Source organism: Molothrus aeneus, chromosome 5 (genome assembly GCF_037042795.1).
Source record: "Molothrus aeneus isolate 106 chromosome 5, BPBGC_Maene_1.0, whole genome shotgun sequence".
Lineage (NCBI taxonomy): Eukaryota > Metazoa > Chordata > Aves > Passeriformes > Icteridae > Molothrus > Molothrus aeneus.
The window spans coordinates 46,381,458-46,395,452 of NC_089650.1; the positions used below are offsets into that span (position 1 = coordinate 46,381,458).

At 41.7% G+C, this 13,995-nt stretch overlaps 1 protein-coding gene across 2 annotated transcripts in view; it reads right to left on the minus strand.

Moving 5' to 3' along the window:
- Window positions 1–13,448, minus strand: part of CTTNBP2 (cortactin binding protein 2) — a 78,353-nt gene extending 64,905 nt beyond the window's left edge. Inside the window, exons 1-2 of one of the 2 annotated variants that reach the window (XM_066550561.1) lie at window positions 13,431–13,448; window positions 1,138–1,245 (exon numbers count right to left, since the gene is read on the minus strand). In XM_066550561.1, coding sequence (XP_066406658.1) covers window positions 1,138–1,200 — 63 coding nt within the window. In that variant the 5' untranslated portion in view covers window positions 1,201–1,245; window positions 13,431–13,448. Of the gene's footprint in view, window positions 1–1,137; window positions 1,246–12,900; window positions 12,998–13,430 lie in introns of those variants that run through there. The other variant, XM_066550560.1, reaches the window with a different exon arrangement.
- Between the last annotated feature and the right edge of the window lie 547 nt (window positions 13,449–13,995).

The following is a 13,995-nucleotide window of genomic DNA, read 5'->3' on the forward strand; positions in this document are numbered from 1 at the left end:
ACAAAATAACTTCAAAGTGCAGTAATACACCAGAAAAATATTGCTGCTAGTGTCTTATTGTCATTACAAAATGATAATTACATTTTGTAAGAGAGATTTATACCTATAAAGCCTTCAGTTATTAATTCATGTACATCAATGTCAGCTACTTTAAAGCTCCATTTGCAGCAGGTGATCTGAAGCCATCACAAAACAACTTAAAACTGAATAAAAATGCATTTAAAATTGTTACTGTGATATTTCAAGTGGGAAATGTTCCCACACTACTTGATAATCATTATGCATATGACTAAAAATTAACACTAGATGTATTTCATTACATTAATGTTTAGCTTTACAATACTTTCAATACCTTGAAGAGTACAATTTCTCCTTATTCAAGCATGAAGTTATAAATATTTTTAAACCATAGAAAAATGTTTTTCACCCAAACCTGCAGTCTGTTTGGCAGCTCTGTTAAATTTTATTTTGTTCCAGATCAACATTAAAATCAATACGGTCATTTAAAAGAAATCCTATTTCAATTAGTTTTGTTTGTACATTTCCAATCTTAGTTCCAACTAAGTTGCCTTTCAGACTGGGATCTTTTGAAGCAGAAAACTAACCTTCACATGTGCCTAACAATAAAAATCTAACCAAATACTTGCAAGAGCTGTTAAGAGCATCTATCTTGTATTTCTTATATTAAAAAAGGCAAGCAAACAAAAAAAGCCACAAAAATATTTGTCCCTACTTCCATCTCACTGAAAATGAGAGCATTGAATAGAGTGTATGAATGAATATAGCCCATCAGAACAAATTACAAATGCACTGAATTTTTCTTTGAAGTTATTCCTTTCTTTCACAAATAACAGACTTTAGAATATAAAATAATTTAAAGAGCAAGCAATATCATAGGTTTTTCACTTATTTGTTTGAAATTTTGTTGGTGTTTTAGACCAAAATTACACAGAATTATCAAATGGCTACAACTAAGCAAGAACGTATTTTGTGATTACTGAGATTTAGTAAACCAAAACTTTAAAAATCACAATTTACTCCTCCACTAACAATATTCTATGTACAGTATAAAGGAAGAGGCAAAAGAGAATTTGAAAAAAAAGCCTAAAAGAAAACCACAACAACCAAGTAACTTACCCGCAAGGCTTCGATCACAAGGTCTCGTGCTTCTAGTTCTCCTTCCATTACACTCAAAAGCATTCTCAGTTCTGACTTGCTCAGGTTATCCACATCAAACTCTCTTGTCTGTAAGAAATAAAACACTGATGAGCACAATGACTACAATAGTTACTGTAATTTACTGTAAAACACAGATGTGTCAGCATTTATCTACAGTTGTCAAAAGCTGGTGTCTTTATTTGTACTATATAAAGTCAAAATTAATAGCAGATAATCTGATTATTTTTTTAAGTAAAGAAATTAAAGCTCTCCCATATTATATTGTTTCAAATTGTTGCAAGGGATCAGTCCTGCAATGTCTTGTGAATGATGAAGGTGAAATGGTAAAGCAGCTAACTTTGTGATTTTGTTCCCTTGTGCAGTTTCACAGAGGTTGAAACAATTGAACAGATGTGAAATAGCACTACAGGGAGGAAGGCAAGAAAGGGGGAAAGGATCTTAACCACAGCACACCTAAGGCACCTGTGCAAACAGCTACCAAGTTACCACCACACACTGGGCTGAATGTGAACTTCTGAAGAATAATTTGTGAAAAGACATGAAGTCTTATGTGCATGCTTTATTTGCAGTCTCATTTGTTTGGCTGGAGGGAACAGTTCAGGTTTAAGAGGCACTAACATTCTTAGCAGCAGTGTCTTTTCATTCCACAGTTGCTAAGAACAGTGTAGGTCTGACTGCCACCCTGAGCAAGACAGGAGAATGGGTTTATACTGATGAATAAAATCACTGAGCACATACTCAGCGTACACTGGGAATATCAGCACGGCCTCTGTAAAAACAAATTCACAAACTGCTGCAGTTCTGTAACAATGTCAACAGGCACATGGTAAAGTAGATCCACTGGACACTAATGAATTTGAATTTTCCAGAAGCTTTGGACAAGGTTCTGCATCCAATATTATACAGAAACTCCTTTCCAAATGTGTAAGAATAAAAGACACGTAATGGATAGGAAGCAAACATCATGGGTAACAACCATGCTCCAAGATGGAAATAGGTAAGCAGGGGGCACCTCTGGGATCAGTTCAAGTTCCTCATAAATAGCCTGGAAAAAGGACAGAGAAGTGGCAGATACAGCTATTTCATGTGGAAGCTGGCACATAATTCTTCACTTACAGGTGAACAACCTCCTTTTACTGCTATATAAACCCCTGGTAAACCCACATCTCAAGGACTGCTGCATAAAGCCCTTATCTAAGAAGCGTGGAATTGGCTAACTAAAAGAATGAAGAGAAAAGGAGTAAGTACTATATGGGAAAACACTACAAAGCTGGAAGTCTTGATTTTGGAGGTGTGGTGAGGAAAATTTTATAATATTCACAAAATCACAAAGGTAGATAAAATTAATACAAATCTGTTTTTCACCATCCACAATGCTAACACAAGTAGGCACTTAATGAATTTAGAAGGGGATTACTTTCAGGGAGAGAAAAAAATTATTTCATGTGCTAGATTCAGCTGCCCAGATTGATTTTCAATATGCTATTATTTCCTGTAAGGTAAACACTGGACTCCTAGCTATGATGTAGATGTGTTTACTAGAAAGCCCTGCAAAGCAAACACTCAGCTATCTTCAGTGTGAAGTAATCTGTTGCTGTTACTGTGAAGTAGTCACCAAATTAGGTGATTAGGCAATATATGTGGATATACTGTATTTTCTCCAAAGCACATACAATCTTAACATTCAGCTACTCAGAACATAACTTCAGTAGAGAAAAATCCAGTAAGGATTAAGGCAATACCATTTCTGCTTTTTCAAGGCTAGTGGATGGCAGAACAGTTGTTCTTCCCTTAGGCTAGAAGGCCATAGATCTAAAATACCCAAAAAGTTGGATCTGAGTTAGTATTACTGTGTTACACTTTTACTTTGCAGTTAAAACACGCAGAGGTGCACAAATGGCTAGAACTCTGTGCCAGAGCTTTAGCTATTTACATGCACTATATGTTGGCTTGAGTTTCCTCATTTAGGTGAGTAACATGGATCAACCTCCCTGCACAAGTGGGGCCATCCCAGAGCACACAGCACAGGATTATGTCCAGATGCATCCTGAATATCTCCAGTGAGGGGGATCCCACAGCCTCTCTGGGCAACCTGTTCCAGTGCTCAGTCACTAGCACAGTAATAAAGTTCTTTCTCATATCCAGGTGGAACTTCCTGTGCATCAGGTTCTGCCCATTGCCTCTCCTATGACCGCTTGGTACCACTCAGCACAGCCTGGGCTCCATCCCCTTGCACCCTCCCTTCAGATACTGATAAACATGGAGGAGTCCCCTCTCAGCATCTCTTCTGAAGGCTGAAAAATTCCCTCAGTTTGTCCTCATAAGAAATGCTCCACTCACCCTATTTCTATTAAGCATAACTGTTTTGAAGATGGGGCCATCCATTCTAACCAGAACTTTAGCCTGAACAACAGTTATCTTCTATTTTTGCTGCCTGGGTCAACTATTCCGGCAATCCAAAGAATAGCTCTTACTCTCCATGCCAATGGATCATGAGAAACAACTGCTTTCTCTGAAGGCTTTTTTCCAATATATGCTGCAGCAGCCTCTCACAGTTCTATATAATGCTCACTGATCTAAGGACACATATAAAATGTGAAGTCACTAAACTTTTACAGCTCCTCATGTAATCTAGTGTCAGTAGAGTAGATTTTACCTTACTGGCTGCAACAGTTTTCACACGTGGCACTTCTAATTACTAAATTTAATTCGGTCAGATACAAGGACCACTTATCTACCATCCTTCTTCTGCAAACCACTTCACAAAACCTAATACTTCAGGGATAGGAATTGGTTTCTTCATACAGAAAGTCTCCATTTTTCAGATGGAAAACTAATACAGGGATATTTTTTTAATAGAAAGCAAGTAATAGAGGGGCACCCACAAAAGTACAGCACATGTATAAAGGCAGATCTTTGTCAAAAGACTCTCCATCACAGGTGATACATCTAATATCTGCAGTCTTTCTTGAGACATAAATGAAAACATTCTTAAAAAAAAACATAGACATTCTTCAACATACTGTGGTGCAGTGATGAGATTTTTAATTAAGCATCTGATTAAGCAATTACATAAATTTTGTTCAAGTGTACACCTTGAACTAGAACATAAAAAGACAGCAAAACCTAGCAGTTAAATGTGCTCTTTGGTAATTTATGGTTAGATATAAATAAACACAAAGACACTTTAACAGAAAGATATTCCAATAAGATATTAAAATTATTTTTATATTTTTAATTTTAAAGACATGAAATAAGAACTAGCAAAACCACTTCATATCTAAACGACTCTAGCATATGAGGCTAAAAACCCACTTACCCAAGCATCTTGTCTCCAAAAGCAGCCAATAAGGGATGCCTTGAGATCAGGACTAGAACAAAACAAGCCCATAATGATACTTCCCAGAAATAGTCTCTCAACCTCCAGCAATTTTCAGCTTGTTCACCTTCTGAGCCAGAAATTGTCATTTTGTATATAGCAGCCCTCAGCTGACATATCTGTTGTGAACCTGCCCCCTTCCTCTTTGAATCTTTATGTAATTTTAGCATCCACAGCATTCCATAGCACAACTACACATTTTGTGTAGAATCACCACCTTTATTGTCAGTTACTTCTGTCTGATGCCTTCTCATTTTAAGGTATGAAACTGTCCACAATCAACCAGAAGAGACACACAAACAGAAAAATTCTTTTTAGGATGAAAGAGAATCACATCATTTTTTCTGGTCTTGTTTATTAATAATTTTATGCTCACTGAAGCTTTTTTTCCTCCCAACTTTATTTGACAAATTCTGAAATTGGAATGACTACTTTTTTCCAGTACTTTAATGTAATCTTCAACTTGTTCACTATGGATAAGAACATCGAATCCATTCACACAGGATAAGAGGGTGCATGGCAGTCACTGAAGATGTTACCATGTCTTCTCCCCATACAAATCCCTGAATCAGCACTCACAGAGCTGCAACATACCCCAACTGGACCAAAATGCATAGTTTAAACATCTGAAATATTCTCAAGAACAGTTGTAAAAACATCTTAAAGACCTGAATAGATAAAGCATATGATGAAATAAAACTATCTTCTCTCTTAAACACTCCATGCCATCTTCTGGGGAACAAGATGTCAGTCACAGCAGGCTTGCTGCAAGTTCTTATTCAGATGCAGCACTGTTTGGCCAAGTCATAGAAAAAACTGCTGGTTAGATCTAGAGAAGTAATCTTCCTAACATCTTCCAGTGAAGCACTAAGTCTTAGAACTCCAGAAAATAAAGACTGCATTAGTAGCTCATGGCTTATGTGTCACCTGAGGTTTTGCTAGAACACTTGTGGCAGAGTGCCAGGTTGTAAAAATTTAACCATCAACTTAACAGCTATGTAACCAAGCCAGCCATTGTATTGGTTTTATAACAGAGATATGGGAATATGTTGCCCTAAAAGATATTTCATATATACAACCAAAACACAATAGAACTTTTTCCTCTACCTCTTTATATTTCAAAATGTTTGGTTTATTTGATCTATAAGAATAAAGTACCTGTAAACCACTACTTCAGTTCTCTCTGTCTCCAAAACTCCACGTTATTCTTCCAGATTAGTTTTGTCAGGGGTGTATGTTGCCTGCACCAACAATAGAGCAAACTGCTAATTAGCTAAAACTCATCCAACTACCTGCATGCACATCACTTAAACCATACAGGCAAAATTATACCAGCATTGCTTAAGACTAAAATGAGCTCTGCCAAGCCAAAAAGAAGAAAAATCCATCAATTCTGAACAAGAGAAGGACTACTCAGAAGAGCAGTGATCAAACTGGAAAGGCATTTTCCAGCCTCCATTGCCTTTGGAAAAGATAGAAAGAAGATGAAATTGGAAGGTCACCATGAGGCACAGGAAAAGAATGGCATCTTTCTCACATGCAAAGCAATTTAGAGTAGAAATGGTAAAAGTCTTTACAGTTAAATGCATCACCCCACTCTCAAAAAGAAACCAAAACCCCATAAAGACCAAAAACCAAAACGAAACAAAAAAATGCCCCCAAAAATTGTGAGAGATTGGTAGTGCTAATAGTCTGGTTTTGCTGACATAACCCCATGGATAGTACTGGCAACCTGAGGAACTAAAAGCGCTGTTCATTCTGCTATCGCAGCAACTGTTTAAAAACTCTGCTGCCTTCAGCAGAAGCTGGAAGAGATAGGTAAAGTGTAAAAGCCACAACTTTGTACTTTCCCTAAACATAACAAAGGCAAAAACAAATTAGCTGTGAATTAATCACAAATGACCATAGGAAACAAGCTCCTTCTTGCTCAGAAAGCTTTTAAAAAGATGGAGCTGGGTAATAATCCAAGACCTGGGGAAGAAACCTGTGGAACATAACCGAGGGCTGGAAGGGCGGGAGTGGGGCAGGGAGAAGAATAAAAATGGTGTACAAGAAAACACATAGGGAAAAGCTGTCAAAAGTAAAAAAAGGAAGTATTCTCAGAAGGGAAGGGAAAGGTACATATCTACATTTATTACATATTTTAACTTGAGTTCTCATCAACACACAGCAGAATCCTCTTAAGGATTCACATAGCAGACTTCCCAGATAAGGTTCTAAAAATTAAAAAGGTTTCCTATTACTCATTAGGCTACACAAAATCAACTTCTAGTATAGTGATGACCCCACATCTGCCAGACCCATGAAACAACTGCACCAGAGAAATTCTACCCTGGTTTGTATGCTTTACAACACCAAGTATGTTTCCCAGGTACAACTCATCTGATCAAGTATGAATATCTGGTTTCACTAATTCTCTTTGGTTTCCTATAGAGAACTACTTATTATGATTTGAAATGTCCCAGGACTTAGAGACAGCTTTTCTGGGACAGGCAGATTTGATGCAGAACTTAGGAGAGTCATCCATGCCAACTGGACTAGTAGCACAAGTCCAGCTGGTTTGCCCCAGAGTACCCCATACAGGCCACTAAAGGTGAAAACCTAAAGGTGTGTCTTGTACACATGTATGTAAGTGATGTACCTAAAGGTACCAGCTATGCAAGCCAGGTACCTGATGTCCCTTTATTTTCAATGGAGTAGAATCAGCCCAGTCAAACAAACAAAAAAGCTATTCAGCTAACCACCAGCAAAACTATTTACTCATGGCTCCACTGACTCTAATAGGATATTAAATATTGTGCATACACATAGACACCTAAATTTAAGTGTTTTGAACCCATTCACACCTCTACCCATACCTTCAAGAGCCAGCTGCCTAAGTCACTTCACTCAAAACCAGTGAAGTTCACAAACCTGTTTCTAAAACAGGTTATTCCTTTTAGCCACTTACTTCACTCCACCAGCTATAAAAGGAAGTGGGTATGTGGTCAAATGAATCATAGCCCTTTTCTAATAAAGAAAACTGCAAACAGAGAGACTGCTAAAAGAAGTGGTTATAATATCCACATAGTACTCATGAATACTTCAGGGAAAACCACAGTTTATTGCTTTGCCTGTGGAAGGCTTGTTCTTTAGTCTGAAACTAGGGTAAGAATCTGTGATCCCCTGCTTCACCAGAAATTATCTGTTGCAAAAATATGTGTCCATTTCCCACCACATCCAAGATGAACTTCAGAAGATACAACCTTTAGGAAATTTTCTTAGTAACAGAAACAGGTATGAAAGCAGAGAAATATCGTCCAAGGAAAAGCAATGTCATTGAATTTGCTCCCCAACTAATATGGAATTTTTTGCTGAAGAGAATATCATCTGATGTTAACATTCAAGACTCATAAAATTTCATAGTCATACCTAAGGGATCATGAGGGTACTGTATATGCATTTAATTATAACATCCATTAGCTCAATGATTTTTATTGGATTGTTCACCACAAGAAGTTACCCACTTATTCTGCCCTCCTCAAGCACATCTCCCCAGCTTTCTGGGTTTATCAAAGGTTTTCTTTAAACGGTGTGGGGGAGGTTTTGGTTAGCTATTGTGGGCTTTCTTGGCTTCAGCCAACAGCAAAACTTTTAACAGTTTCAACATTAACCACAAATATACCTCAGAGCTGGGAAATTTGTTTTGGAAACAACAACAAAAAAACCCCAACCAACCAGCCCCCAACCCCTACGAAATTACTAAGACACTGACCTTTATACATACCCAGATATTGTCACAGCTGTTAAAACATTTCTGCAACCTATTAAAAGCCACAAAGATACTTTGCCATTTTTTAGTTCAGTGCAAGTTAGGCTTCTATGAAGATCGAGGCCTAAAAATCCTCTACAATCATGTTTAAATTCTTAGATTTAATGGGCAATTTCTGTTCAGCAAGTTGCTTCCAAATAAGTCACTTGTAAGGCAATTAGTAAATGGTTAAATACAGATATGGGTACACACTGTTGAAGCTATCTCTGTTTTCCAGAATTTTGCACCTTACTTTGTGCTATGAGAGAACCAAAACACAATGCCCAAGAAAGCTTTAACTCATATATCACTTGTACATACCAGTACATCTCCCCTAAGCCTACTTGACAGCTGGTTTATATGTTCAAGGATTATACAGGTGTTTTAAATCAATTGTTCCTTTTCTTGGGTTAGAGTAGGGGCACAACCAGACTGCAAACTGCTGTCTTCCTGAGATCTTCCTGTCCCAGTTTCCAACTCTATTCCTATCTTGGTATATCATCTCTAAGGCCAAAACAATGCTCACACAAATGAAGTCAAAGCAGTAGGGAAAACAACAGAACTTACTGCATCCATCAGCTTTACACCTCCCATGTCACTTTCACATATCTGGCTCAGAATTTTCACCTCTGCACTTCACCTCTAATGACAGACAGTGTGACAGTCCACACTTGGAAGAGAAAGGAACATTTACAAAGTGGACTGCATTCAGTGGCTTTCTTTTCTCATCCTCAAAGATCTTCACAACACAGGAAGAGAAGTTGTGCTGCAGGTTTTGGAGTAGAAGGCATAGAAAAGGCAGTGCTGTAGTTTGGAGAAAGGGGAGGAGAGGAAGAAAGGAGGTTTGAAGTGTCACTGCAAGATGGATCAAGACCAATGTCTCACCACAGAGAAGCAGGAGAACTAGAACAGACAGAACTGTGCTGTCTCTGCATGTCACCTACATGCTGAAACACAATGGCATCACACATCTGACTAGAAGAAAATAACTCCTCTGAATGATAATGCAACACTGAAAACTTGTATTCAGATGATAACAGGGTTGCTAATGGTCCTTTTGTAAGTGACCATTTTCTATGATGTAATCTCTTGTAAGAGATATAGTCTTTGCTTTTCAAGGCTATGGTCTCATTTTCTACTACTTGCAGTAGTTTTCAGATAAGAATCTCTCCAAGTGATCTAAATCAGCCTATATAATTGGTATGATCAAGACATAATTTAGCATTTCACTATATTGACCAGAATGGCAGTTCTACTAATAATATTCTTATGGATTGATAAATAGTAAATACACCAAGCTAGGCATAAAATACCCTACAATGTCACCACAAAGTATCATGGAATTTCTCTCAGTTTACATTTTTTTTTAGTATTGATGGTTTTTAATGTAGTGTAACTTTTTTGTACTGTTACATGACCCACAGCAACCCAGAGTGATCCTCTGGGGTATGCACACATTCTCAGTGCAATTTTGTAGCAATATCCTAACTCACTCTAGTGGAGTCAAGATTGCACTCTATCAATATCCACTACATGTACAGCTTTACAGACAGCTGAAGGTACTGTCTTGGAGGGGAAAATAACATTTATGCTTTTGATCACTGGTCAAGCAAAATCAAACCCAAAAATTTTACTGAATAATTTCAACAGACTTCATGTTTGATGTAACAGGCTTTTCATAGGCTTTGTTGAACCTACACTGAAGCTAAAGTGTGTGACAAGCCAACCCTCTCTGCACAGCAGGCTGATGTTCAATGTTTCAACAAAAAGACTGCCAAATTGGATTATTTCTTGCTATTATATAATCATTATTGGTAGACATTAGGCAGATGGAAGTCATTCAAAGATTTTTTAAAACACACACGTATGTTTTCTCTCAATTCTAGTCCAAGCTGCATCAACACAATTTCAGTGACTTCAGTGCAATCATGCTGAACAGGTATGAAAAAGGACCAGAACCACTCCCCTGCCATTTCTTCCTGTCATCCTTACCACCATAAAAATACCAGTATTCTGTGGGAAAGAAGGGATGGGCTCACCAAATGCTGTGCTTTATCCTAGGAAACTCAGAATAACAAGATTATCAGCTTTGCTCCTAAATGCAACACACTATAGAACAGTCTAGGCTTTTCCAGTCAAATTCCCTGGTGAATGTAAAGCACTTCCTTTTCTACAGTGCTTCTAAAAAGAGCAGAAAAACTCTTTACTTTTCAGTGATGCTATTGATAGTGTATCAAGACAGAAGAACAGTATTTAGTATCAAGAAACCCTATTGTACTGTCCTTCTGCTTACAGCATAAAACTTACACATTAACACAAATACTGTTTCTTCAGAAAAAGCTCAGGAAAGCTCACAGCTTTTTACTGCACCATTTGTGCAATCAGAATTCTGAGAACTAGAAGAAAAAAAATTATAAAACAGAACAAAACTAAAACCCCAAAAAAAGCCCTAACCTAAAACTGTACTTAAAACAATATTTTGTTATAAGTTGAAGTTTAGTGTGACTTATAAAACAATCATCTGAATGATTATGGTCATCCAAAAAGTAAGCCAGATGATCCAATTAATAATTCTGTATCTCTAGTTTAAAGACAGAAAATAAAAGCTGTTCATACTAACCCTTCAGAATAAATATTTAGGTATTATAAATGTATTGTTTTTTAAAAAATTCATTGCACAGAGGTTTTCTTTTTATTTTCCAAGAGAAAATTAATCAACAATAAAATGTTTATATTGGTAAGGAAAAAACATAAAATTAATAACTGAAGATAAGTTAAAAAGGAAAGCAGTATTTAAAAGTATTTTGTTATTGCTCAAGTATAGCTATTATTTTTGTTAGGGAGAAACACACAGTTTACATCCTAGCATCTCTTCACTTTTAAAAACATATTTTAAAATTAGTGTGCAGTAGAGAAGTAGCCCTCCTACCTTTCACAACGAGAACACCAAATTGCATGAGTGGCTTATACTCCATTGCCTCACAGTGCAATACTGAAGTGTTATTTGATTACAGGCTACTTGTTTGATATTTAAAAACTGAAAATTAAGGCAGTATTATTATGAATATAGTAAAGAATTTAGTATAAATAATTTTGATGAAAACCTGGGCTTTAAAGTATTTAACCTTGTTTTTAGTAATTCTTACCTTAATATTAATTTTATCGTTATATCGTTGTTTTAATAGACAGTGACGTTATAAATATGCACTGTGTAAGATTTGCTTTTTTAAAGGAAAACTGCATTTCCACAACACTGCAGATTTTAAGACACACAAGGACAATTATGTACACAGTTGGAACAAGATTTCAGTAAGAACTAGTGCCTGTGGATAATAACAAATAAAATGCTGGCAATAACCTAAATTTCAGAGAAACTAGTGCCCCTAGCTTCGGGAGTCATCGCCTTCAGGAACGATCCCAATCAGAACGGGCACCACCGCGGTTTTACTGCCCTGAACTTCGCATGTGGCTAGGAGACCGAGCAGCTCCAGCCTGACTCGGGACCTGCGGCGGTCGGCCAGGCGAGTACCTAGGGCTGGCTCGCCCGGGAAGTCCCCAGACAGGCTGGACCACGGCAGGTCTGGGATGCAGCGGGAGAGGGAGAGCCGCCGGGCTGCCAGAGCACGGGCGAGAAGGAGCCGCGGCCCAGCAGAGGCGCAGACCGCCCGAGAAGACGAGCCTTGCAGCCTTGCCTGGGGGCGTGTGGAGCAGGAGAGAGGAGCCCAGGGCCGGCCCAGGGGAGCGCAGCCTCCCCCCGACACCGCTTTAACCATCGGCTGGCACCGCACCGCATCCCTCCGTCTCCCTCCCAGCCGCCTCACCCACCCGCAGAGAGGACACGCCAGCAGGGAGGGCGTTCTGCTCCGCTTCTGAGGCTATCTGAAGCGGGGAGCCAGATCCTGCCCCTGGGGCTAGGGCCCTGGGAGGCGAGAGGTCTCCACACACCCGGGGCTTGGGACAGGGACTTGGGGCGGGGAAATAGGACGGTGCCTCTGCGCCGAAAACGCCTCACGAGAGGCAGGCGAAAGCCAAGCGCCTTGCGGGCCTGGCAAAGGGTTAAAGAGCAACATTTCCCCCCGCCCCGGTCTGACAGGTCCCGCCGCCCCGGCCGCTGTCAGCACCTCAGCCCTCCCGGAGAGCCGGGGCACAGCCCCCTTGCCGTGCGAAACAGCGGGAAAAGGGCGGTGGGTGCGGGAGAGGCGAGACGGGGAGCGGAGCCCCCTCCATGCCCCTCACGGGCGCCGCACGCCGTTCCCCGCGCCGGAGCAGCGGAAGGGACAATGGGGGCGAGAACCCACCGCCCCCGCTGAGGGAAGAGGGAGAGCCGCAGCGAGGCAGACCCCGCGCCTCTCTCTGTTCTTGCCCGGGGCGGGACGGGGCTCGGCGGCGGCGGCGGGTCCCACAGCGAACCCCGTCCCGCCCCGGGGGACAAGGAGGGCGGAGGGACGGAGCGGCGGAGGCAGGTCTCCGGGCACCGCTTCATCCCAACGCCATGGCGAAACCCTCCTCGCCGCGGCTGGATCGCACCCCCCTCTCCCTCCAGGCCGATTACCACTGCCGTGGCCGCCGAGTCCTCCCGCCCGCCAGAGCCGGGCTCGCCGCTCGCTCCCTCCGTCGCCATCTTCCCGCTGTATCGGCTCCGGCGCGGAGCGCGGTGCGGAGCCGAGTGGCGGAGCCGCCGCCGCCAGGCGCTTAACCCGCTCCCCGCCGGCAGCGATCCCGCCGGCAGCGAGGGCGCTTAACCCCTGCGGCGCCGCGCAGGCGGGGCTGCCGAGCCGAGCCGAGCCGCCCCGTGCGCCGGCAGAGGCGAGCGAGTCCCGCCGCCGGGCGCTCCGGCTTCCCCACCCACCCGCTCCCCGTCCTCCATACGGCGGCCCGGAGACAGGCGGAGGGGGAGCGGGACCTCGCCGCGGGCGGCCGGCGCGCAATGGTGGCGGAGGGGAGTGTCCCCGCTACCGCTACCCGGGCCCCACGCACGCATCGCTCTCCTCCCTATCCACCCCCGTGGTTTAGCAGCAGAAGAAGGAAAGGAAAGGTTGTGGATGGGACGAAAAAATAGGGAGTTGCAGTGGGTTGGCTTACCTGATCCCTGAGACCTTTAAACCAACTGAAGTCTTTGAGGGAAGGGCAACGGTGTCTCTTCCTTGCTGGGGTGCTGACTGGAGGAGTCACCTCTCCCTCCCCCTCCCCTGTGGAGAGGTTTGGGGGAACATTCTACTGCCAGCCATTGCTTGACTGCCTTATTTTCAAGGCATGTTTTCAGACCTTGTGTGAGGGTGGACACTCAGCCAGGCCCAGTGTTTTGGCACCTCTCAGATGCGGTGCTGGAGCCCATCCTGACCTGGGGCTGCCCTTTGCCATTTCAGGTGGGTACTGAAGCCAAATTCTGTTCAGGATTCCTTCCAGAGGAAGGTTTTGGCAATTGAGCTGAATGTTCCCTGCCCAGGAGCATCCTGCACTGCCCCCCTCCAGAGGATGTTCCTCACGGTCTTGCTGTACTGCTTTGCCCCAGCAATGGGGGGACCTACACCAAAACAAATCTAAATGTACTGCCCCGTGGAACCTACTTATCTAATATAAGCTGAATTTGCAACACTGTTTACTCTGCAGCCACATAGAACTTCCACCAACAGCAGGCTCCTTTGAG